Source organism: Aspergillus pseudotamarii, assembly GCF_009193445.1.
Source record: "Aspergillus pseudotamarii strain CBS 117625 unplaced genomic scaffold BDV38scaffold_4, whole genome shotgun sequence".
Taxonomy (NCBI): Eukaryota; Fungi; Ascomycota; class Eurotiomycetes; order Eurotiales; family Aspergillaceae; genus Aspergillus; species Aspergillus pseudotamarii.
In genome coordinates, this window is record NW_022475018.1 from 575,927 (window position 1) to 600,173 (window position 24,247).

At 48.7% G+C, this 24,247-nt stretch overlaps 9 protein-coding genes across 9 annotated transcripts; 4 read left to right on the forward strand and 5 right to left on the reverse strand.

Annotated features, from left to right (window-relative positions):
• Positions 1-369: 369 nt before the first annotated feature.
• Positions 370-2,552, reverse strand: glr1 (glutathione-disulfide reductase GLR1). Its single transcript, XM_032053312.1, has 4 exons — positions 2,450-2,552; positions 1,879-2,386; positions 981-1,813; positions 370-921 (listed from the first exon to the last, which is right to left on the reverse strand). Exons 2-4 carry the CDS (start codon positions 2,298-2,300, stop codon positions 488-490), a joined length of 1,689 nt encoding a protein of 562 aa, XP_031918644.1. The 5' UTR covers positions 2,301-2,386; positions 2,450-2,552; the 3' UTR covers positions 370-487.
• Positions 2,553-2,754: 202 nt separating this feature from the next.
• pbs2 (mitogen-activated protein kinase kinase PBS2) lies at positions 2,755-5,817 on the reverse strand. Its single transcript, XM_032053313.1, has 2 exons — positions 3,641-5,817; positions 2,755-3,569 (listed from the first exon to the last, which is right to left on the reverse strand). Exons 1-2 carry the CDS (start codon positions 5,180-5,182, stop codon positions 3,183-3,185), a joined length of 1,929 nt encoding a protein of 642 aa, XP_031918645.1. The 5' UTR covers positions 5,183-5,817; the 3' UTR covers positions 2,755-3,182.
• A 712-nt stretch (positions 5,818-6,529) lies between these two features.
• Positions 6,530-7,418, forward strand: BDV38DRAFT_235182 (uncharacterized protein). Its single transcript, XM_032053314.1, has 2 exons — positions 6,530-6,720; positions 6,798-7,418. The coding sequence occupies exons 1-2, from the start codon at positions 6,622-6,624 to the stop codon at positions 6,996-6,998; spliced, it is 300 nt and encodes a 99-aa protein (XP_031918646.1). The 5' UTR covers positions 6,530-6,621; the 3' UTR covers positions 6,999-7,418.
• A 1,757-nt stretch (positions 7,419-9,175) lies between these two features.
• BDV38DRAFT_126839 (Auxin Efflux Carrier superfamily) lies at positions 9,176-11,488 on the forward strand. Its single transcript, XM_032051228.1, has 4 exons — positions 9,176-9,587; positions 9,644-9,810; positions 9,877-11,078; positions 11,128-11,488. The coding sequence occupies exons 1-4, from the start codon at positions 9,302-9,304 to the stop codon at positions 11,198-11,200; spliced, it is 1,728 nt and encodes a 575-aa protein (XP_031918647.1). The 5' UTR covers positions 9,176-9,301; the 3' UTR covers positions 11,201-11,488.
• A 47-nt stretch (positions 11,489-11,535) lies between these two features.
• On the reverse strand, positions 11,536-13,761 carry BDV38DRAFT_278105 (multicopper oxidase-domain-containing protein; the record flags this gene model as incomplete). The annotated part of the gene is made up of 7 exons (XM_032058647.1): positions 11,536-11,823; positions 11,890-12,277; positions 12,342-12,527; positions 12,580-12,734; positions 12,787-13,118; positions 13,173-13,289; positions 13,359-13,761. The coding sequence occupies 7 exons, from the start codon at positions 13,759-13,761 to the stop codon at positions 11,536-11,538; spliced, it is 1,869 nt and encodes a 622-aa protein (XP_031918648.1).
• A 667-nt stretch (positions 13,762-14,428) lies between these two features.
• Positions 14,429-17,088, forward strand: BDV38DRAFT_235192 (nonhemolytic phospholipases C family protein). The gene is made up of 6 exons (XM_032053315.1): positions 14,429-14,890; positions 14,953-15,035; positions 15,104-15,879; positions 15,933-16,043; positions 16,103-16,305; positions 16,365-17,088. The coding sequence occupies exons 1-6, from the start codon at positions 14,768-14,770 to the stop codon at positions 16,947-16,949; spliced, it is 1,881 nt and encodes a 626-aa protein (XP_031918649.1). The 5' UTR covers positions 14,429-14,767; the 3' UTR covers positions 16,950-17,088.
• A 1,329-nt stretch (positions 17,089-18,417) lies between these two features.
• Positions 18,418-21,632, forward strand: BDV38DRAFT_126896 (putative choline kinase). The gene is made up of 5 exons (XM_032051229.1): positions 18,418-18,671; positions 18,954-19,887; positions 19,940-20,459; positions 20,513-20,656; positions 20,707-21,632. The coding sequence occupies exons 1-5, from the start codon at positions 18,623-18,625 to the stop codon at positions 21,340-21,342; spliced, it is 2,283 nt and encodes a 760-aa protein (XP_031918650.1). The 5' UTR covers positions 18,418-18,622; the 3' UTR covers positions 21,343-21,632.
• BDV38DRAFT_126911 (putative 26S proteasome-associated ubiquitin C-terminal hydrolase) lies at positions 21,483-22,802 on the reverse strand. The gene is made up of 3 exons (XM_032051230.1): positions 22,638-22,802; positions 22,479-22,573; positions 21,483-22,422 (listed from the first exon to the last, which is right to left on the reverse strand). Exons 1-3 carry the CDS (start codon positions 22,677-22,679, stop codon positions 21,624-21,626), a joined length of 936 nt encoding a protein of 311 aa, XP_031918651.1. The 5' UTR covers positions 22,680-22,802; the 3' UTR covers positions 21,483-21,623.
• A 232-nt stretch (positions 22,803-23,034) lies between these two features.
• Positions 23,035-24,247, reverse strand: BDV38DRAFT_278109 (putative integral membrane protein; the record flags this gene model as incomplete). Its single annotated transcript, XM_032058648.1, has 4 exons — positions 23,035-23,437; positions 23,494-23,879; positions 23,935-24,045; positions 24,104-24,247. The coding sequence occupies 4 exons, from the start codon at positions 24,245-24,247 to the stop codon at positions 23,035-23,037; spliced, it is 1,044 nt and encodes a 347-aa protein (XP_031918652.1).

The window sequence follows — 24,247 nt, forward strand, 5'->3', positions numbered from 1 at the left end:
ATCAGTTCCGTCTTGGGGTTGAATGAGTGTCGCATTTGCTGCAGCGGTATATTCACAGAATTTTGTTGGTAGCCCACACATGGTAGAGGCTCAGTGTCATATCATGGACATGGACTGAGGATCCAGATTCATAGAAGTTAAGTTTCTTCATTAAAGATCGAAAATAGGCGTGTTAAATGTATATAGTCTTCAGCCCAGGGGTCTCTTTACAGAGAACAAAGTCTATTCCGTGCTTTGGCCAAGTGAATTGTAAACTACTATCCTAGGGAGGGAGAAAAGGAACCCAATTATCTCCTGACCTGGGAGTGTTCTTTTACTGAATGATACTTGATGAAATGTATTATTTATTGTGACACCCAAAACCATGTGGTAGTTCTCACCCTGGAAAAACCAGAAGTACTTAACTTTTGAAACGTTTTCCTTTAAATCTAGATCATAATCTATCCTATACAACTCTACCCGTCTATCTACTCACATACAATACACTTTACCGCAAAGTCACCAACTCCTCGGCACTAGTAGGGTGGATCGCAACGCAGCTGTCGAAATCACGCTTGGTGGCGCCCATCTTGACGGCCACACCGAATCCCTGTAGCATCTCTCCAACGCCGAGTCCGAGAATGTGCAGACCGACCACCTTCTCTTCCGGTCCAGCGCAGATAAGCTTGAACTCAGTGGGGTTCTTCTTCTTCTCCTCCGGCGGCACAACGTCGTAGTACATCGCGGTGAACTTGGTGTAGTAGACCTTGATCTGGTCGTCACCGTAGCGTTCACGAGCCTCAGGCTCAGTGAGACCGACGGTACCGACTTCAGGGTGGGAAAACACAACGGTTGGGATATTGTCATAAGAAAGCTTGGAGTCCTTCAGCTCCGGGGGTCCGAACAGACGGTTGCCAAGTTGGCGGCCAGCGGCAATGGCAACTGTTTTCATCAGTGATTATTCCAACGCAGTTAAGTCAAAGGGTGGGTGGTAGACATACCGGGAGTCAGCTCGGCGTGTCCAGTCACGTCGCCCAGAGCATAAATACCGTCGACACTTGAGTTCTGGTACTCATCGACGTTAACAAACCCAGCGTCGTTCAACTTAACCCCTGGGATGTCGAGATGCAGGTCCTCAACTTCGGGCGCACGGCCGATAGCCCACAGCAGCTCATTGACCTCCATCTCCGACCCATCATTCGAGATCAGCTTGAGAAGCTTGTCCTTGCCCTTTCCGTCCCGCACAAGCTGCACTTCCTTAAGGCCCGGGTGGCCCTTGTGGATGGTGATGCCCGCAGCCTCGTACCGCTCAGTCATGGTCTTCTGGATCATGGGGTCGAACTTGCGAAGGAAGGTCTCGCCACGGATGAACATGTGGGTGTCAACGCCAACGGCTCCAAGGACACCCGCCAGCTCGACAGCAATGTATCCGGCGCCGACAACGGCGATCTTAGGGGGCAGTTCTTCGATCTCGAAAAATCCATCGCTGGTGATTCCGTGCTCAGCTCCCTTGATATTCGGGAGCTTGGGACGTCCACCGGTGGCGATCAGGATGTGAGGCGCAGTGTAGCGTGCCTTGGTGCCATCGTTGTTGGCAATCTCAATGACCTTAGGCTCAACAAAGCGGGCTCTGCCGTGTACGAGATCGATACCCTCACGTCCCCAGTTCCGTTCATAAGCGCCATTCAACCGCTTGACTGTGGCGTCCCGGAGCTCCTTGAAATGACGGTAGTTGATTTTGACATCCTTGGGAATGGTGTATCCGTAGTGCTCGGCAACATGAAGTGTCTCGTTGACAGTTGCAAAGTTCCAGGTCATCTTCTTCGGGACACACCTGCAGACCGCGGTCAGACATCCCCATTTAAACCACCGACACAGCGACAGGGGCAATAAACCTACCCGACATTGACACAAGTTCCACCCGAGCGTCCACTTTCCACAATCAATGTCTTTGCACCATACCAACCGGCTGCTCTGCGTCCACTGCCGCTACCACCACTACCACCTCCGAGAACGATATAGTCATACTGCTGGGGCTCAACGGGAGGCATCTTGTTCGAGTCGGGCGTCGCGGACGTCGACGTAAAGTGTCGGTTGAGTAAAGCGAGACGAGTGCCGACGGCAGTTGAAGGTGTGGAGGTCGACGAAGAATCCAGAGCGGCTCTTGTTGGAGTTCTGCTAATAGCACACCGGTTTGTAGCTGTAGAGATAGCTTTTCTTCCAATTACCTGGAATGCGATCGAAGGGGACGACACAGGTCGAAGAAGCCGGTTCTTGAAAGCCTGAACTGGAAAGGAACGGGAACAAGAGCGGGGCAGCATGGAGGCTTTATGTTTGGAAGAGTAAGCGGAGGAGGGGTGGAGGAACTGCAGGAATTATGTCTGGCGGGGAATCCAGCCGCGAAAAGCTTCCATCCTTCGGTCAGTGACGGATTCGATTGTGCATGACGTCGAGTCACAGCGGCACCTACCAATTCGTAATATATGACTAGAATTTCAATTTTGCATCCAATTGCGCCCCAAGAAGCTCTCTTGTTCAGTCAAATTTTTACTCTTGAAGAAGGTCAAGGATCAAAAACTTCTCTCCAAACGCCGAATAAATTACTCCCAAACGCCGAGGTCGGGGTTTCATTATCATTGCTCGAGGCCGGACGATGCTACACGTGATTCAGCTGATTGCTAAGCAGCCAGACTTCGTAACTAACTAGTTAACTAAATAACTAATATCACGAATTATCACTTATTAATTCAAAGAAAGGGACCGAAAACAACTGAGGCTGGTTTTATTGTTATACAATGCTAATTACATAACATCAGAGTCAGATAACTAACACTGGTGGAAGATTTGCTCCTAGATAGTCGTTATAATAAAAGCCATGGCGTTAAATCACGTCTTAATTCATAATACATGAGAAATTCCAAGATACTATGACGACATCACTAGAAAGAGTAGGTTGGCTCATACATGCTGCAAGCTCCCGAAAAGACAAAGCCGAAGCTAATATAGGACCCATGTCGTCGCGCATGGCCCTTATACCGGAGAGCTTTCGGCAGGAGGCGCCTGCGCCAGTAAGTCTTCAGCTTATCTGTGCACTTCCCATCCGCCCGTTAACCAGGAACCCAAGGCAGCACGGGATATATGCAGGTATATGCCAAGGGAAAAAATATCTAAGCCTAAGTTCTAAGCCTAAGCTCTGTGTTTCATCAAGGTTGTAAGGAAATTGAGGAAGGATCATCAAGAAGAGGGCTGCCTGGAACAGCATCCAGGGCGACAGCATGTAGTGCCGGCTTATTGGAATCGTGCAGAAGGCCATTGTTGCGACGCTCCAGCATCTCTTTAACCCAGTCGGCGACCTCCTTATCTTCAGTGACAGAGGAATGGGTAACTCCGGCCGAAGGGGCAGACGTCATATCATCACCGTCCGACTCCTCCGGGGGGCGCATAAGGGGCGCAATCCAGGGATGTCGGAGCAACATACTGTACGACGGACGATTTTTGGGGTTTTTGTCTAGACAAGCACGGACAAAGGAATGCGCTTCGTCAGAATACCCAGACTCCGGAAGTGTTGGTGGCTCCCCGTGAACAATAGCCTAGTCGATAAGAATTAGCTATCGAAGTGCCTTTAAAAGGACAGGGACAAAGTAGTAAAGGATATACTCACGTGCAGTTGACTGAAGATATTGTTGAAAGTCTCAGGAGGATATGGATATCGGCCAATGGCACATTCAATAATGGTCAATCCTAAACTCCAGATGTCACTTTGAACACTGTAGGTCCCGCCACCGCTCGCTCCGGATTGCTGAACACCACCGCCAGCGATTCGCTCTGGAGCCATGTAGCTTTGACAACCAATGTTTGTCTTGGCAATACTGGCAACCAGATTTCCACTGACTCCAAAATCACAGATCTTGATCTGTCCTCGCGAGTTGACCAGAATATTTGTGGGTTTAACGTCACGATGAATGATGTTGTGATCATCTTTGAGTGTTTTCAGTCCCATGACAGTAGATAAGGCCATTTTCCGGAGGATATTCTCCGGGACGCCATCCTTGTAGATTTTGTCAATCGACCCGCCATCCATATACTCAACGCAGATGTAGACTGCTCCCTCCTGGAAGAAGGCACCGTAGAAATCAATGATGAAGGGCGAGACGCAGCGATGAAGAATTTCCAACTCCATGATAATTTGAGCGAACTTGTTCTCATCTAGCTCCAAGCGGATCTCTTTCATGGCCATGATGACCCCAGTAAGATTATCCTTGAGCCCGTCGGATGCAGACGCTTCGGGCCCTGTCGGGCGACTGACAATGCCTCTTAAACCCATACCGGGCTTTCGCATATGCGGCCGACTATGTCGAACCTTGTATACTGTTCCATAGTTGCCCTTACCCAATTCCTCAAGACGATCAACTTCGTCCAGGGAAATGCTGAACTTATGCCCAGATGAGAACTCAATTCCGCCGCCATGCAGAATTGCCTTATTTTTGAAGTTCAGTGTCCCCGATTTAGTATCAATGAACTCAGAATATTTACTAAACGCAGTCTCGCCGGTTCCTTCAGTTCCGTTGGCAGGAGACTGATTTCCAGCAGTGCCATTGGTGCCGGTGGCATCGGATAGCTTGAGCCCAGGTTTCATCCGTTTCGCAGCGAGGCCACCCGGTTTGGCGGAACTGGGACTCGGTGATGAGCCGGGAATTGATGGAGACGACACCCAGTTTTTGGTGTTCGGGCGAGCTACCGGGGGCAGTCGACCGGCGAGAGATCCCGCCAAAGGACCATTAACAACTGGAGGGGATTGGCCCCCTGGGCTCGACAAACCGGCTGGGGACACACCCGGGCGAGGGGTCTTGGGTACAGTTCCGGTTGAAGCCGCATGGGACAAAGTTGGGGGCGCGCCTTGCCGAGAAAGAGAGAATGCCTTCATTTTCGCCAAAATATCCTGGTTTAAGCCCCCTTGCGACGCACCGCTCATGGAGGCCTGTGGACGCGGAGGTGTCCCCACACCTCTTCGAGCCGCACTGATCTGGCCCAAGTGTGTCGACGATGCGGTAATGCCGGGGATTTTATCAGTCGGGCGCAAAGAGGGCACTGACGCTGGGGGAGTGGTCACGGAGGGGGAGAGGTCGTCGTCGGTAGCATCGGACGTGTTGTCCAAGTCCCTCGAAGGTGAAATCCCCGCTACAGGGTCGATTTCAGATGCCATTGTGCTAGATTAGCGTACGAGAAATTTTGTGACTGAACTCAGGGCACAATGTTCAAAATGCCGTCTCCAATGGCTTCAAGCGGTGTCGCAAACCCACGCGATGTCAGTCATGAAAGGACGTGACAAAAATATCGTAACGGTCGGAATTCGTGAGGTAGTGGGATCCAGTGCGTCTTTGTCGTGGATGGCCCGATCTCGAGGAGAAAAGGGTGATTTAATAGTGGAAAGGCAGAAACGTTTCGCAGGACGGCTGGAGATGAAGGTTTGTTCTCAACGCGGGGCACGATTCAAGCCATTCCCGGAGGAGGAAGGATAGATAACGAGATAGAGTATACTGAAGCACAACACCTAACCGTTCGGGGGAAAAAAAAGAACAAGAAGAAAAGAAAAGAAAAGAAAGAGAAAAAAATGGGTCTTCCAACACTGCTTAGCTCGAGCTTGTCAACAACAAAAATATTATAGAGGAGATAGAGAGGGCATAAATTAAGAATGGGAACGAGTGGGAAATAGAGACTAGACTGAAGGGTGGGGAGCAAGAGTACGGAGAAGTTCGAATGGCAGACAGATGGGGAAGTGAGAGGCGAATATCTGGTTTTGGCAGCGGAACATCAAGGGAGTGGAAAATTAAAAAAAAAAAAAAAAAAAAAAAAAAAACGAAAATGAGAAAAGAAGCAAGAAAGAAAATAGTATCTTACCTACGACGGTATACTCCGTAAGCGTAGTTTCCCGCTCTCTTCCCTGTTTTCGTTCGCTGCTAAGGGACGTAGTCCAGCCAATGGACAATGTCAGGCAATATAATACTAGTATGTAGTTCGCCGTAGGCGCAGGGAACCCTTTTATTCCTTTTCTTCTCTTTTTCTTTTTCCTTTTCCAGTTCAAGTACTACCTCACAGCTATCCTTACAAGGGTCTTTTATTTTTGCCAATGATCGGCGGACATGCCATTGTAGTAATTTTTAAACGGACGCACGCACTAAGAACGCAAAACTTCCACGGGTTGAACTTGTGGCGAGCAACTTTATGTCGGCCTGACCATGAGAGAATAAATTAAATTTTGCCACTTCGCACGCCCGATAGTTCGCCGAGTGGATGTGCTGCACATTTCGGGCAGGTCAGAACTTCATTTTACGCAATCTTGATACAAGGCGGAAACGATAGAAGGACGGGCCGTCAGCTGATACGGAACGAGATTCAACACTTCCGTAGTAAATACAAAAACAGAAGAGGGAGAAGAAGAATATCGCAGTAGCCTAAGCGAACATACATGTGGCGAAGTCAGGCAGCGCTTCGAACAAAAGAAACCAAAATATTTCAACAGATAATATCCCTTGTGTAACCGATGAGATTTGCCCAACAGATCCCAAAAGTAAGACTCTTCCTTCTAAAACCCCCACACTGTTGCCAACGTTCTCTGCCGAGAGTGAGGTCATCCATATATTGATGATCTACATCACATCGTCTACCGATACCTTTACTAGTAGTATTTTAATATACATTCTACAGTGTCTACACACTGTTCTGGCACGTGCGGTCACTCAGGTACGTGCCGAACGCCTAAATATGATTGGACGGGCCACCATCAACCCAATAGGATCTGATACACTTCCTGATTTAAGGTTGTGGGTTTCAACGTTTTCTGGATTCAATCCACTCGATATGTATTATATGTATGTATGAATATACCTGAGTTCCGTACCGATGTACAGAGTAGGAGAGGCATCCTACATTATGCTACTCACAGTATATTCTTTCTCATCTTCAGTATATCTGCTAACTCCCGATACCCCTGCAAGCAGATAGTTATACTTTTGCAATGATATCATTCATTTCTATATCGCCTTCAATTCCTGGCCAAGGCTGCCCCTTCCACGTGTCGTCGAATGATCCAAGTTGGTTGTCATACTCCTTTCCTGATCTACGACCATATCACGTGGCGTAAATGGGAATTGTCAAAAATGCAGTATCAATGATTGACAGTCACAACAAGTTTCATATAATAGCGTACTATCCATAGAGAATGACAGTCTAATTATACTCACCGTGGTTCCGGCATTGAACATAGGCAAACAATATTGCCTACATTTAATGGATCTCCGAGGCTTCTCCTTAATTGAAGTAAAGAATGAGCTGCGCATTAAGGCAGGCAATCGGCGAATAATTTAGTACAGCAGTGCCCGAAAGTGACTCATCAAGTAGCCTAGAAATTCTGATGTCGGATTGTTAACCACCGTGCTCCCGACTGTTAAATCCATATCTGTGTCACTAAACGACCATCCAACGGGAAAGCCCCAAAATGGGCCGAAAGTCTATTTGGCCAATTCCTGGGAGTATGATAGTTTTTCGAGATACTTTGGTAATCTCCCCGGGCTAATGGGGCTGTCCATGAGCTTGAACTATTCCCAATGCTTCTTTCGACGGCGAAAGTGATCAGACCACAAGCGCTGCGAACTACGGTATAGATGGTAATATACGGTACTCGAAGGTTGTCGCCTGTTCAAGATCCATGGGTAGTCCTCCGGAGGCGAAAGGGAATGATATCCGTCCGTGGTCGGAACCGCTACTGTCGGCAAGTTGTGCTATTCTGGTCAAATGGAGGCTTAACCCTAGTCCATTGACTGATATTGCTCACGACTCCGGGTTAATGCCACGATCTTTTAAGTCAGTCAAGTACCCAGTAAGCTACTGCGGCCCGCCAAATAAACATTTCTCTTGGTCAGCAAAAGTACGATATTTGTTGACGCCGATCCCCGGGCTTCGATGTGTCCACTGTGGCGTCATCGAGGCGGAGCGGCGTCATTTGTCGTAATCTGGGGATGATTGGCGGAGAACAAATGTTTCAGAAGCTGTGATCATGGCTTCATCACATCTTCAAAGTGCACTTCAGCTGCTTATCTTACTAGCTGCGGCGTTGGAAATCCCCAGAAGGCCAATTGGGGAACCATGGGACAAGGCGTGCGATAAGGCAACAAACCAGTTGCTGACTGGTGGAGGTGGAGGAAGAATACATCACCTCATTTCATCTTGAACTCATGGAACTTGAATGTTCATCGTTGGATTAATCGTTTCCCCTAGTGAATTCGGCTTCGATAATTGCCGAGAATGGGCCCTAGATTCCACTCTACAAAAACCTCATGTACTGTAGCTGTGGAGTTGCAAATATGGGTTCAAAAGGGACAAAATAAAACGACTCCATTGTATGTAATGTTCAAGGTGATGCGACATTCTGTATTTATTTATTTTTATTCTTTTCTTCTGCAATGGCGCGACACCACTCTGGTTATCAGTCAATGAGCAACAATGGTGAAATTGAGATAAGGAATCTTCAAGAGTGGCTGACGCAAGGAGAGCTGGCAATGAAACAATCTCTCTTGGCGGTAGACCTCGTTTAGCGTTTTGGAATGCAGAATATGATCTGGAGTCAGAACGACGGTGGCTGTGGCCTCTTGGAAGTTCTTGGTGCCAAGACGGAGTTCCATGTTTTTCCTTTTTCTTTTTGAGTACCTTTTGTGTCACAGTCTACAGAAGTACATCCTTTTGTGGCAGAAGGTAGGGTATCTTAAGGGACCTTGTAAGCACAACTCCAGTTTCTTTGACGCAAAGGCACTCATTTTTATTTTACACTAGGAGGACAAAGAAACAAGGAGGGATGCGAACAATGACGAGATCATGAAATACTCTAGAGGTCTTGGCGTGTTTTTACCCCAGCGATCGATCGTCTTGTTATCGCCCAATCAAAAGAGTGAATGGGACATCGTTGTCACCTTGCTTGTTCCGGGTGGAATCACCAAAGCTGCAAAAAAGAAAAAAAAATTAAAAGGTTCCCCAGGTTGCAAAACACTGCCACTCCCAGGCACGGGTGTCTCTTAACATTCGGTAGTACATTAGTAGCTTCAATGTTCTTTCTAGATATTCAAATTCCTCCGCTTCTCTCCCTGGTTTGCTGCTCCTCATATTTCGCCCTGAGCTTCCGCCTACCCCCTTTGCTTAGAGCTGCAACCTTAAATTTTTAAGCTCCTCAACTACCGAATCTCCCGTATCTAGTACGTCACTCCAGACTCATCACGAAAATTCCTCCGCTCACATTCGACACACAAGTCAACACTTATTATTCCTCCGTTCGATGGCCATTTTTACTGCTCCCACGTCGTTTCAGAATGCGCAATCTCTCGTTCCTCGCCAGCTCCTGACCCAACACCAGATAGGCGTCTCGCCGTCCATTCTCGGATATGTTCCCCACTCAAGCCATCCGTCCTTCTCGCACTTGATTCTTCTGGTCTTTGAAGCAGTCCTAGAAGTCGTTTGCGTCAGCTTGCCCGGTTACATCGCCGCTAGACAAGGCCTGTTCGATGCGGACGCCCAGAAGTTGGTCGCCAACCTTAACGTCACCCTATTTACCCCGTGTCTGAGTATGTATATGATCCTTGTGGTTAACCTGGCTATAACTGATCTTTCTGGACCGTAGTTTTCACGAAACTGGGGTCCCAACTCACGGCAGAGAAGCTTATTGATCTAGCCATTATTCCGGCGATCTTTGTCGTCCAAACTTTGGTCTCTTATATCTGTGCACTCACCGTGTCGAAATGTTGTGGCTTCAAGAAACGGCCGGCCAATTTTGTCACGGCTATGGCGGTACGTTAATTCATGTTGAACGCGAGCGTTGCATGTAATCATCACGCTAACATCTTTCATCAATAGGTCTTCGGAAACTCAAATTCACTTCCGATTTCCCTCGTCATGTCGCTCTCACAGACCTTGAAAGGTCTCCATTGGGATAGGGTACCCAATGATAATGACGATGAAGTAGCGGCGCGAGGGATTCTTTACCTGCTCATCTTTCAGCAGCTGGGCCAGCTCGTACGCTGGAGCTGGGGTTACCACGTTCTTCTTGCCCCCCGAGAGCGGTATCTAGAGGAGGGAGAAAGGGAGCAGGGTACAACGAGTGTCGAACAAGGCCAGGAACGATACAGTGACAACCCAGAACAAGCGGATCCCGATGAGCCTTTGATCAGAACCGCATCTGCTGAGGGTTCCCCGAATGACTCAAATGACGAGTCCGAGGTATTCCGCTCCGGTGAGCAGACGCCAGTATTGGTACGCGCCTACTCGTACACAAAGCTGTCTACGCAGGACACCGACAATCCGGCCCTACTTGGACCTCCTCCACAGGGGCCATTCCTCCCCCGACAAAGCACCGAGGGTGATATTTTATGCTTCCCGAGCGTTGAAGCGTCGGGTGGCGACCCCGGAAAGGCCGGGCTAGGCTTCCGCTTTAGAACCTCTGTAGGTCGCTTTGGTGGTCGCGTAACCAATACTTGGGAAAGACAGTCAGGAGCCTTGTTCCAACGCCTGCCGAAGTTCCTCCAGAAAGTACTATCGGGCATTGTGAACGGGGTCCGGAGATTCTTCTGCGGCCTCTGGCAATTCATGAACCCTCCACTTTGGGCAATGCTTGTGTCTATCATCGTGGCGTCCGTGCCCTCGCTCCAGCGTGTATTCTTCGACGAGGGCACATTCGTGCAGAATTCCGTGACTCGGGCAATCCAACAAAATGGTCAGGTTGCTGTGCCATTGATTCTTGTGGTCCTTGGTGCCAATCTGGAACGCAATACTCTACCTGAAGACGCGCAGCAGGATATGGAACACCCTAAGGAGGAGAAGAAGCTGATCATTGCTTCTTTGGTGGCGCGTATGCTTCTTCCGACCTTGATCATGGCTCCAATGCTAGCCCTCCTGGCAAAATATGTCCCTGTCAGCATACTGGATGATCCGATCTTCGTTATCGTCTGTTTTCTTCTCACTGGCGCTCCATCCGCGCTTCAGTTGGCTCAGATTTGCCAAATCAACAACGTATACGTGGGCGCTATGTCCAAATTGTTGTTCCAGAGCTACGTTGTTTGGTACGTCACCTTTGAGGCTAACAAAATGGTTATGTACTGACCTTTACAGGATTCTTCCTTCTACTTTAATTCTTGTTATGTGTGCCATGGAAGTGGTGGAATGGGCTTCCGCCTCGGCCTAAGCTTGTCTCTGTGATACGAGATTGACTACAATTGCTTTTACGACCCGGTGGCTGGCGTTCAAAATGCTCTTTACTTTCTTACTATGTATTATTGGCGGCTGCTTCTTGCTTTACTAGATTGGCGAAATCAGTTTCAAATGGGTGGGTAAGGGTACCTCGGAACGGGTATATTGGTTACAGGGAGCATACCTAATAGCATCGTTCAGCATTGAACGTTTACAAGCATCTTCACGTTTTAAATCCTAAATTGAAATACTTGAACAACAATAATACCAACCATGGGATATAATCTACCAGGACACCATGAAGGTTTACCTCATATCAAACATCTTCAACTACTGGTAGCTACTATACTCTCCAACGTCAACCAACATCGCCATCCCACTCGCCAAATGCCAAACAATATGACAGTGGAACAGCCACACCCCCGGATTATCTGCCCGGAACCGCAAAACTGCATAACCCCGACTGGGAATATACACCGTATCCCGGAGCATCGCACGAGAGAGATCATACCCGGACTCGGACTCCAACCCCGGCGGAACCGAATCCACAAAAGGATTATACGAGCCCCAGCCGATAGGTGCCTCATAAACCCTAAGGATATAGAAGTGGTGGCCGTGCTAAGACATTTCATTAGCATCATTCGTAACAAAGGCGAGGATGAAGAAAAAGAAAACACTACTCACCAGATGGAACGGATGCCCTCCCTCATCTAGATTATTCACCACCACATCAACCCATTCGGAATCAGGTACGGCCAACGAGAATTGGTTATCGTCCCATTTATCCCGCGGGAGGCTATTGAGTGGGGAACCTGTTTGCGGACGCCATGAGGTGCGGTTGAAAAAGCCGTTCGGGATGTTGTGGTTTATGCTTAATTTTTGAATTTTGGTGTAGATTACCTGTGTTTGGGTGGGGTTCGTGGGTATGTTTGAGAGGAGTGACGGTTTTGAGGGCGTGTTGTGGAGGTCTAGGGTGTCTTTTGGGAGGGATTGGGGGAGTAATGGGAAGTGGGAGGGTGTTATTGGGAATGTTTGGGTTGGGGTTAGGGCTATGTTTGGATAGTTGAAGCAGCTGGTTTTATTGTGTTGTTAGGATTGGTTTGGTTTGGGATTGAGGTTGAGGTTGGTGGACGTACTCTTGGTCTAGGTGAATTGTTAGAGATGTTAGTTCTCCTTTTGAAGGTTGGAGGATGAGGTCCATGCGTTGGCCAGGGTAGAGGATTCCTGCTGATGGGGCTTCTTGGGGTTCGACGGCGGTGCTGTCTACTTGGATCAGGGTTAGGGGTTTGTTTTCGAATGATAGAGTAAATCCTGCTAAGGAGCTATGGTGGTATTAGTTTTTAGTTACTTTTGAAGGGTGGGGGGTAGTGGTACCCGGTGTTGACGACGCGCAATCTATAGGCTGTGGCTATATCTGAGAGATACGAGAGGTTGATCTGCTGTTCAATGCAATCCAAGGGTCGAGCAGGCACAGCCATAGAGCAGTCGAAGCTGCCCGCCCCGTTGATTAACAGCGAGTCAGGCACTGGCTACACTGTATTAGTGCTGATTCGCATGGTGAGATGAATGCTAAGAACATACTTCATTTCCGAAAGATGCGATGCTCATGTACCAGGCCAAGACTTGATCGCCAGGTTGATGGTACCAATCCCCAATCAGAAGTAGAAACTCTCTTTCGTAACCGTACTCCAGGGACTCGGCGCTGTCACGGGTCATGAGTCCGCGAACAGTAGGCCTGGAAGAAGGCGCATGCACAACAAAGCCGCCGTATAGGCCATCCGCCCTCGAGGTTCCAGTATGGCCATGATACCAAAAGGTGCCGCTTTGGTCATGGGGAATAGTCAGGTTGTACATGAAGGTCGATCCGGGTGAGATGGCATTTTGTGTCACTCCAGGAACCCCATCCATTGTATCTAGAATGCCAGTCTTATGATCATGCTAGGCATATGTTGAGAAGAATGACTTACTCTGAACATGAAGCCCATGCCAGTGGACAGAGATTGGTTCCCCTTGTAGTGCATTTGTGACATTTATTATAAGTGTATCTCCAGAACGGGCCTCAAGAGTTGGACCCGGGAATATACCTATCCTTCGTATTGTGATCAACGTACGTACTCTACTATAGCTGATATTCAATGGAACAAAGATCTTACCGTTGACAAGGTAGACCTGCTTCAGCACCCCATCTGGGCGAAGGTAATCATCAGTGACTACCCAGTCAAGGTGTTGTGTCACTGGTCCCCGATATACGTGGTCCTCTGGATGAAGCTCTATGCTCGGGCGAGCTAAGTCAGGGTTGTGCACTTGGGAATGTAGCGTTTCACCATGGTGAATCTTAGGGGAGGCTAGTACGAAGCGCAATGAATCTGGTGTGGTGAACTGTTCGAGGAAAAGCAATGCAGTGAGGATGCATAAAATCAGTGGACAAATCACGATGCTGCAGGGCCAATATTTTGTTGTTCTTCCGGCAGACGCATTTTGAGAGCCAGTGTCCGATTCATTCCGTTCTGTGATCTTCGGGGTTCTCGATTTTCGGCGACTGGGCTTTCTCTCCATTGTCTGCTCAGTACTTTTTTTTCTCATTAGGGTCACTTGGCTTCTGAATAGCCTTTTCTTAAATGGTCAGCACATTATATTGCATGGTTCGCTTCCAATAGTGGGGAAAGTGAAGGGAACGTTACATAAAATATGTAGATCCCTCATATAATCTGTGCGGAGTATGTCTCTTAGTACAAATCGTGACACACCAAATAAATAAATTATAATAAGAATCATGGTTCAAGTATCAGATGACTGAATCAGAGATATTGGTAACAGCTGCCGATGACCCCGTTGAATAATAATAATAATAACTAATAAATCCTTCATTATTTTTCTAGAAGTTCCATTTTCAGCACATTTCTCCCTTGATCGATTCAACTTCATGAGATAGCTTGATACCCTAGTTCTTTGGTATATGGTCAAGTCGTATGAACAATCGCTTAGTCCTCGGGTCAGCATTGGCTAGACCTGTATTGCTTGTCAATTGACGGATTACTCAGAAAGTGTTGGGGGTCAAGAACAATAGATCGTCAGGCACTAAAGCTCGCGGCAAATTAAATTATCTTGTCATATCTTGCGGGTGGCCCCATCGTACTCCATTGGTTGATGTTCAATCATCCAACCGAATGCAACACGTGCCTATCTCAATGTTCTAACCGAGGAGACCAACGAATGCTAAACAGCAACTCCGCATCATCTTGCATTCCCATTGCAACTGTGTCACGGTCTAGTCGGAAAGCTTGGATATCGGGTGGGTTATAATTTCCGACATCATGAAACTTACCAATGGCGATTATGCGGCATGTCAATGGCTCGTCAAATCCGATCTACAACGTGCATCACGTTTCCTCTGATTGTTTCCTTGACTAATGCTGCCAATGCTTGTTGCATCGGCAGGTGCCGACAGGCGCGTATGTAACCTTCAAGGGTATATTTATTGGCCATTACCAAGATGTTGCTGGGTCGAGTCTCTGGATCAACTCGACGCTCTCTCTGCTCGTGCTCAAGATAGCACACCATTATGTCGATGCTCTTGGGTGTGGCCTTGGCCATGCTCCTTGGGAGCAGGCCTACTCGTGCTGGTTCCTTGAAAGACATTGACCATGTGGTTATCTTCATGCAAGAAAATCGAAGCTGGAATAACGTATGTGCTGTCTAGGTTTTAGAATCTGCTCCCGCAGGACCATTGACTAATCTCTTGCGCAGTACTTTGGTACTATGGCAGGTGTTCGAGGCTTCAATGACCCCAACGTACAAGTAAATGACGATGGTTTATCCGTCTGGTATCAGTCAGTTTTGAGAACACACGAACAATTATAAGCTATGAATAATGGCTAACTCACAGTTGCGTTTATAGAAAGGTGGACTCCTCCATGTCCGAAGATACAAAGACCCTTCTCCCGTGGTATCTGGGGTACAAGGGAGGAGACTGGAATGATGCCATTCAATGTATGGTAGCAGGAAGCAACGGCTATGAGGACAACCAAGCATCCCTCAACCATGACTTGAACAACAACTGGGCGCGGAACAACACCCCCTGGAGCTGGGGTTATCTCAAGCGAAATGATATCCCGGTTCAATTGGACATTGCGGAGGGCTGGACTGCTGGAGATATGTACCAAGAGTCGCAGATCACATCTACTAACCCCAATCGCGTCACCTTGGTGAGCGGTTCTGTTAATATCCCAGGAAGCCCCCAGACGTCGGACCAAGGGGGCCCTTACATAGACAACAACGAAACGCCTGGGTGCGATACGGACAACATCAACTGCTATCCTCTTAAATGGAAAACCATCTTTGAGGTTTACGAAGAGGCTGGGGTCTCGTGGCAAGTGTACCAGGAGAAGAATAACTTTGATGATAACCCTTTGGCTTGGTTCCAGCAGTACCAAAATGCATCTGCATCATCACCGCTAGCCGAAAAGGGCCTGTCATACCTGGGTCTCGACGCATTCTACAAGGCCGCTGCTAATGGGAGTCTCCCGGAAGTCAGCTTCATCGTCGGCCCAGCCGAATTGTCAGAACATCCACCCTACATGCCAAAGGACGGTGCCTGGCTTCAGAAAAAGGTGGTCGATGCCGTGACAAAAAGCCCCAAGTACTCGTCAACTCTGCTAATAATCAGTTATGATGGTAAGGATGGCCTATTACAAAAGCCTGTTCAAGCGCTGACTGACGACTTTTAGAAACGGGTGGTTTTGGGGATCACGTTGTCCCTTTCCACTCCCCTGAGGATACCCCGGGTGACTGGATGACAGACCCCTACGGAAAATTCGGAAAGATTTATGTTGGACCAGGTGAGCTCTGCAACTCTGGCAAAGAGATAACCATTGTGCTGATACCAGGTGGCCTATAGGCTTAAGAGTTCCTTTCTATATGATTTCTCCCTGGACACGGGGCAACCGCGTCTTCACTGAGCACGCGGATCATAACTCACAGATCCTTTTCATCGAGCAATGGTTAAAGGCCAGAGGATATGAAAACGTTGAAACTCCGGAAATGGTGCAGTGGCGCCGAGAACACATGTCAGACCTCGTGAGCGCGTTGGACCTGGACCACGTATGTAGAGAGCTCCCCTTTCATATCGACAGGATGCAGTCTAACGCTTCTGCCATCAGCCTGATACCAGCCTGCCCACTTTGCCAGATGCAGAGGAGCCGGCCACGCTCCTGGGTAAGTACGTTGGATCGTCCAACTGCCAAGCTAGCCATCCAACCCAGAGACCTCCCGTACCATATGGCCAGCAAAGTAACGTCACCGATGCCCTGTGGTTCGAGGAAGGGTACAAAGAGGTAGTAGGTTACCTAACTGAAGGTCGCTACTTGGTCTTTGAGAAATCTGGCCATGCGCTCACGAATGCGGGCAATGTTACCCGAATCAGTAGCAGCCGCACTAGCTCGGGCTATGGTGATAAGAAACAACGATGGGTGATCCATTACTCTGGTGGTGAACAGAGTGGAGTGTTTCACATCTCTAGCGCCCTAGACGGCAAATGGCTAGGACCAAAAGGCACACTATTGTCTAGCGATCAGGATAGCCATGCGGCGGACGTGAAGATCACTTTTGTTGGCAATGGCAAGGGGTACACATTGCAGTATGCTGACGCAACGCCCATTGAGATAGACAGCAAAGGAGCGTTGGCTATGCAGAGACGCGAGGCATCTGAGGAGGGCTATAAGGTTTGGAGTGTAAGCTATCATTAAGCTCTGTCAGAACGGCGAGGGGCGGCGACAGATCTTGGCATGATATATACATAGTATTAGAGAGAGCGAAGGTATCAATAACTGATCGGAAGTTTGGGTTTCGTATAAATACAGTAGGTTGTACTTAACATATGTCAGCGCCCGGAAGCTCCACACATATCGCCCTTCAGCACGTGCTTGGGAAAATTCGTATGATTGTGTGATATTTTAGTAGTATTACGCTACCTAAAGATCCATAAAGTAACTGCATTATACGCTTGAGGACGAATGGCGTCGTTTTTGATTGGCGTTCTTGGCATTCTGCAAGGCAAACATGCCTCAGGCTGCCAGGGTCAGTGACCATTTCCCCTCCTTTAAGAAGTCAGGGCCCTTCCCCTCTTTCTTACAACCTCATCCCAAACCTTTTCTACTGCTAGAACCACACATTGATGCGCCAATGATGACTCCGGATGAACCTGTGCCCTTGCAACCTCCGGTCACGTATGGCACGAATAATCGTTCTCCCCTATGCGACAAATCTCCGTATGTATTGCTGGTGACAGCGTGAGGAATGATACAGCATGGTTCTTGATAGGTAGTCAGGCATCGTGTACGAAGAGGACCATGATGACGATAGAAGTACTTGCTAATGACTGATCTGTATTGATGTTACTTTACACCACTACATAGCCTTTTCTCTTCCCATGCGACTACTGCATCGTACCTGGAACCATACTTCCGAGCAGTGGAGACCCTATGCGACAAGCTCCCAGGAGATTTACTACTACACAGTACTACTACTACCCGGCCGGCTTATCTCGTTCAGTCTAGAGTACGGTTATCGCCGACTGGCTGCCACCTTATTATACTTAAGTTCTTAGGGTCCAAGCTTAATCACAGACCCTTGGCCTGGAAGACAAGCAAACATAACGATGCTCTTCGACACCATGGGTTGGTGTTTGCCCCCCTTGGGACACAAGATTAATAACATCATAACATATACTTATCGGCATGGTATATATAATATGGATGGATTCTGACGATTGGGCATTTTTGGTTTGGTTTTATCTCTCTTAGGATTTGATTTTCCTCCCTGAGAAAATGCGGTGGGACGTCACCTGAGGCACTAGTCCGTCCGCAGCAGTGCAGCACATGTCCCGTTCCCTCTTTTCTCATTCCTTCACTCGATAACGCTTCTTTTTTTTTCATTTTCTTTTTGAATTTTTCTTTTTTTCGCCACTCATTAACCAAGGCTGCGTCGTCATTGTTATTTCTTGTCTCCATTTTCTCTGCGTCTCATCGGCCATCTCCTATTTAAATGCAACCGGCTGATTCACCATCATCACGATCATCTCGGTTTTATTCTTATCGCAAGTGGAAACTGTTGAGACAAAATCGCCGAGCGTTGGTTCATCCTATCGGGGACCCCACTTGGCGAACTAATCCACAATCTTTTTAGGGGTCCTCCTTTGCTCTCCGTCCACGTCGTCGAATCCGCAAGTTACCCAGTCTTTCTTCGCATTTCTATCTCCTGCGACCTTGACTGGCCCGAGTGTTTCCCCGTGGGCCACTCTAGGGAACCATATATAGCCGAAGTGTGACCAGCTTCCCCTCTCTGGGTGTGAAGCTTGGGCTATATACTCTCTGTCGCAAGGGTCCATTTTGTTGGCTCAAACTGTTGCGTGTCCGTGGATATGCCTTCCTTCACCGACCACAACGGGGACTCTGGTCCTGACATTGAAGGTAGGCAGAAGGTTTTTAACTTTGCGGCTACCGTTCCTTTTCCATCATTCGATTTGTAGTAGTAAAAATTTCCCGAGGTTCTGCTCTCGGATCAGATGATCTGATGCCCACTGCGACTCAACAATCACCCCTGCCCATTCCTCAAGCACCGTCTAATTGTGTACTTTCTATCTGGGGCCAATAATATCCTTCTCTCTTGCGTCCTCTCTCTCTCTCTCTCTCTCTTCCCTTTCGTGCCGCAACCCTTATGATTATTGATGGATTCTAATCAATCTTCAAAAGGATTTCAACCGATTTACGGTACCGGTCTTAGCATCGCCTCGCTGCAGAAGGCCCGTCACGCAAATGGCAATGGGAATACCGCGATTGCGCCCGACTCCAGAAAGCAACATCCTGCCATAAGCAAAAAGGCAACCGCACGCCCACCACTCCATCCCACAGCGCCATTAAGCAGTCAATCTAGTGTCATAACCGAGTCAGGAGCACGGGATGAACAAGAAATGCAGAACGGCGAAGAGGATCCGCAAAATGCCCTTTTTCACCAAGTCTTGGAATGGCTTCAGCGTGAAAAATCAAAACGGAAAAATCCCAAAGTAAAAGCGCATGCACAACCAGATGGTTCGGGTAGTGATGGGGATGATGAGGATGACGAAGACCCTGGTAATGGTGATGGTACCGATTTGGAGAGGACAACTTCCCATGGGGCGGACAATGTATTTGCCTTAGACAAACTGGAGAAGATCCTCATCCAGTACGCCGCTTCACGCAGTGACAGCGCTGCGCCTGCTTATCCCGTTCGGCGGTCAACCCGCCGGCGTCATGTGAAGGGCCTACGGAGGGGTTCTGCCTCTGAATCTGATTACCTAGATGGTGACTCAGCTGCTCCCAGCGTTGATGCGACGTTAGATAACTCCAAGACACTCGCGTACAGCGGGGGTGGCGCCGAAGATGATGAGAATGAAGAATGTGCAAATGCCAGGCGGGCCCTGGATCGGGAGGCTTGGTTTGTATTCAAGAATGAGATACTGCGTATCACTCACACGCTACAACTCAAGGGGTGGCGGAAGCTGCCCATGGAACTCGCCGGTGATATAGGAGTAGTTCGACTGAGTGGTGCGCTAACCAATGCTGTGTATGTGGTCACGCCGCCTCAGAATATCCCTCCGCCCAGGGCCGAAGATGGCTCTTACAGCCTCGTACCCAGGAAGCCCCCACCGTAAGTACTCTGGCCATATTCTAGAAACAAGCTCAATCTAACTTGCCACTAGGAAGCTACTCCTGCGCATTTACGGGCCTCAGGTGGATCACCTCATCGACCGGGAAAACGAATTGCAGATCCTACGTCGTCTGGGGCGCAAGCACATCGGGCCCCGAGTGCTGGGAACTTTCAATAACGGTCGCTTCGAGGAGTTCTTCGAGGCCCGTCCTTTGACTCCGAAAGAGCTGCGCGATCCCGGGACAATGAAGCAAATCGCGAAACGCATGAGAGAGCTGCATGAGGGCATTGAATTACTCGATACCGAGAGGGAGGGGGGTCCGATGGTATTTAAGAACTGGGACAAATGGGTAGATCGCTGCGAGCAAGTCACCAACTGGTTGGATAAAGAAATCCAGTCCAAGCACAATGATATTAAAGCGGTTGCAGAACCTTGGCGACGCCGAGGCTTTGTCTGCGGTGTTCCGTGGCCGACGTTCAGGAAAGCCGTCGATAATTACCGAAACCACCTCATAAACGGTTATGGCGGCATGCAGGAGATCAAGCGGCAACTTGTTTTTGCCCATAATGATGTAAGTTTTGTCTTTTCTCCGGAGATTCCTCTAGACTAAAGCTGACTATGCAGACTCAATATGGTAATCTTCTGCGAATGGAACCTAGTTCTGAGTCGCCGCTCCTGCGGCCGGAAAACGAGCATAAGCAGTTGGTTGTCATTGATTTTGAGTATGCATCCGCGAATCTCCCTGGATTTGAGTTCGCAAACCATTTCGTAAGTCCCTGCTTGCTGCAGATATCGTTCCTCTCTTGCTGACCAGATAGACCGAATGGTGTTACAATTATCATGACCCAGAAAGACCCTGGGCATGCAACAACAGAGACTTCCCCACCCTGGAGCAGCAACATCGCTTTATCAGTGCTTATTTGACACATCGACCTGGCTTAGGCGTGCGGTCATCTCCATCTATAACTCCACTCATGCAAGCAGGAGAACTTGCTAACATCACTTCACTTGCTCCTTTGGACCTTGACGCGGGACCGGATGTCGACCAACAGAGCTTGGTAGATGCTGAGAAGGCCCAGGAGGACCGGACGCAAGCGGAAATCCGATCATTAATCAAGCAGGCTCGGCTCTGGCGTGTGTTCAACTCAGCGCAGTGGGTGGCATGGGGAATAGTGCAAGCGAAGGTCCCCGGGATGGAAGAGGGCATCGCAGCTGATGCCGCGGCAAATGGCCAGCAAAACGGCGCCAATGGCACAGAGTCCGAGGAGACACCTTCAACAACCCCTCCACCGGATACTGATGTGGAGGAGACAGACGAATTTGATTACCTTGCTTATGCGCAAGACCGGGCCATGTTCTTCTGGGCAGATTTGTTGTCATTAAACCTTGTTCGGGAGGAGGAATTGCCTGCAGCTTTGGTTCAACACATTAAACCCCGCCTTATCGAGTACTAATACGGCCTGTGACATTCAAAGCAGGCACTCCCTAATTACTGGTGACCAAACTGTCTTCAACAAATCGGCAGTGCGGCGTTATTGATATGACTCACGATGTACATACATACATACACTAGCTTTATGACAGCATTACGGGTTATGCCATGAATACCATCAAATTGATATTGCCTGACCGTTACTCTCGTATACATCCGGTATATCATATAAACCACATGATCTAGAACGACCAAGAGGGTAACAAGAGAAAGAAAGAAAGAAAGATAGATAGATGGATAGAATCATCGTCTCAATCTCCTTTCTGTCTCCCCCTTCGCTTTCTGAACCCACTCATCAAACTTCCCATCTTTCTCCTTCATCCCAACAACCCCCTTCAAAACCTCCCCAATAAACCCAACAAAATTCGACCTCCGCAGAGTATTCTCCCAATCCCAAGCCCGCCTCTTCCTCTCCTCCCTCGACAACATCTCCACATCCCCAATCTCCCTCGCCCTCATCCTCAAATCCCTCACAACAGCCATGAGATTAAACCTCGTCTCCCCCTCAGGATATCTCGCAATCCTCCTTTGCAAAACCTCAATCACCCTCTCAGGAAACCTCTCCGCGTCACACTCCCCATGACTGATCGGATACGGCTGTAACCCATCCAACTCATACAACGTCCCATTAACGGCCGTATACCCAATGAAATGATACACATCTCCTTCCTCATCCCTCGCGGTGCGCACCGTCTCATCGACAAACGGACTCGCCCGTGCAAACGCATTATGCGCCGTCCGCACCGTCTCGGAGTTCGAGAGCGCCTCGCCGCGCAGATCCGCCGGGAACCCCGTCGTGAAGTCTTTAAAGGAGCGGAGTTCATTTCCGATGTCGATAGGATAGGGTGTTGAAGATGCGCTGTCTTGGTTGAGGATCACAGAGAGAATCGCTTGCGTGCCGCAGGCGTTTTGGATTGTCTGGGCCGCGAAGAAGAGGTTCTCTGGCGCGGTTTTGTCGTAGGTTCCGTCGATGGGGGCTTCGGGAGTTGTGGGCGTTTGGTCGCGGAGGTATTTGAAGAGAAAGATTACGCCGTAGACGGGGCTTTTTTTTGGTATTTCATGTTAGCTACGGGGTTGAAGGTGGTTTGGGGTATGCACCTTAGTGAGCGGATAGTGTCGGCATCTAGGGAGATGAGTTCTTCGAACTGGACGCCTTTTACGCCTAGGTTTTCGATTAGGGAGGTGAAGACGCCCTGTTTTTTTTTTGGAGGTTTGTTAGTCTTGGTTGTGTGGAGGATAGATGGGTGGTGGGCGTACTTCGTCTGATTCGATTGTGCTCCAGCCGCCTGCATCGGCCATTTTTGTTGACTTCTGAGGGTTGGGTTTGTGTACTATGTCTATTATATGGTGTAAGGTTCCTAATGGGCGACGCAGGATGAAAGATTCAATGATTGTGTATATGTTGTTGGATGGAGCTTTTCAAACCGCTGATGACGATATCGCGGTTTGGGTTGGGGATGTTTGGTTTGCATGCAAACAAGCTCTGCGGAGCTTTTCTTAGTAATATGAGGGCCATTTTCTGCCTGAGGCGACAAGTAGCGTAGTGATGTTCTTCCTTCATATGCGTCCTAACTTCTGGGTATTACTAGCAATTGGGGGTATATTAACTATGTACATAAATGGTATTACACATCAACATAATAAATCATGAAAATTATGCAACCTCGACTTGGAACGACCGCTCGACCTTCATGCCTTGGTACAGCGGCGTGATGCTCTCTGTGCTGACATTCTGCATCGACGGCTGACGGCCGGTAATGGTTGTAGACATGCCGTGGTACCCGCCGGTCTTGTCCACCCAGTGATGTTTGTCACTGTTATTAGCAACGCTTGATAATGGGTAGCTATTTTCAGTGGGACGTTTGCGACTGCGAGAGCCGGATGTGGTGTCCCGTAGGAAACGGAAGATAGGACGAAGGGTCGCAAGAGAGCTAGCGGTGATACCCACGCCAGTCTCGATGTTCGAGCAAATTGACACTGCATGGGTGGCGTGCAAGAAGTCTGCATGTTTATAGGCGGATAGGTACGGTATGCGGGCGATGACGGTTGCACCGGCACTGTTTGTAGGGTTAGAGGGAAGCTCATAGTCCTAACCTTGACCAGGGAGACTCACATGCAGCCCAAGCCCATGATTCCTGCTAGAGCAATCTTCGTTCGCCTGTTCATTTGCAGATTCCAAATTATGAAGCATGGTAACAGTCCGAGAACAAAATCGGCAACCGCTGCCACAACGCTGGCTGTATATGCGATCCCCACCAAGGCATTGGGGTCGACACATTTGCCACTTTTTGTCAAGCGATTCCAGAAAAAGTCGACTGGGGTACATTCGAAGATGCTGACCAAGACAAACATCGTCCCAACAAGGATCGTCGATGCGCTGATAGTGTATAGGATCACGGTGTGGATTTTGTTGGGAGTAATGCGAAGAAGGGTCATGGCGATGGAAATCTTTGCGATAATGGCAGTTACTAGGTAGAAATTCTGCCCAAGCCACCAGTACTACATGGGATGTTAGACCATACAGGGGATGGGGAACCGATCAGTAGAAACGCACCAGCAAAGCGTATCGAAGGTAACCCGGCTTGTCCATAAACCAGGTCATCTGTTGTCCGAACCCGTACTTAGCACCAGCGAAAGTACAGATGGCAAACGCCAAGTTGAAGATCTAGAAGTGTTGCTATTGTTAGTCACGATCCATGCTCGAATGATACCACCAGGCTTACCATGGCCACCACCATTGTGGCATCATCCTTTCCGAATGCCCGCACAACACGCAACCGCACAAAACACCTCAGGCACATCGATATTAAAGATATTCCCACGGACACCGCGGTAGCGATGATGATCGATTCACTGCGATAGTTCAT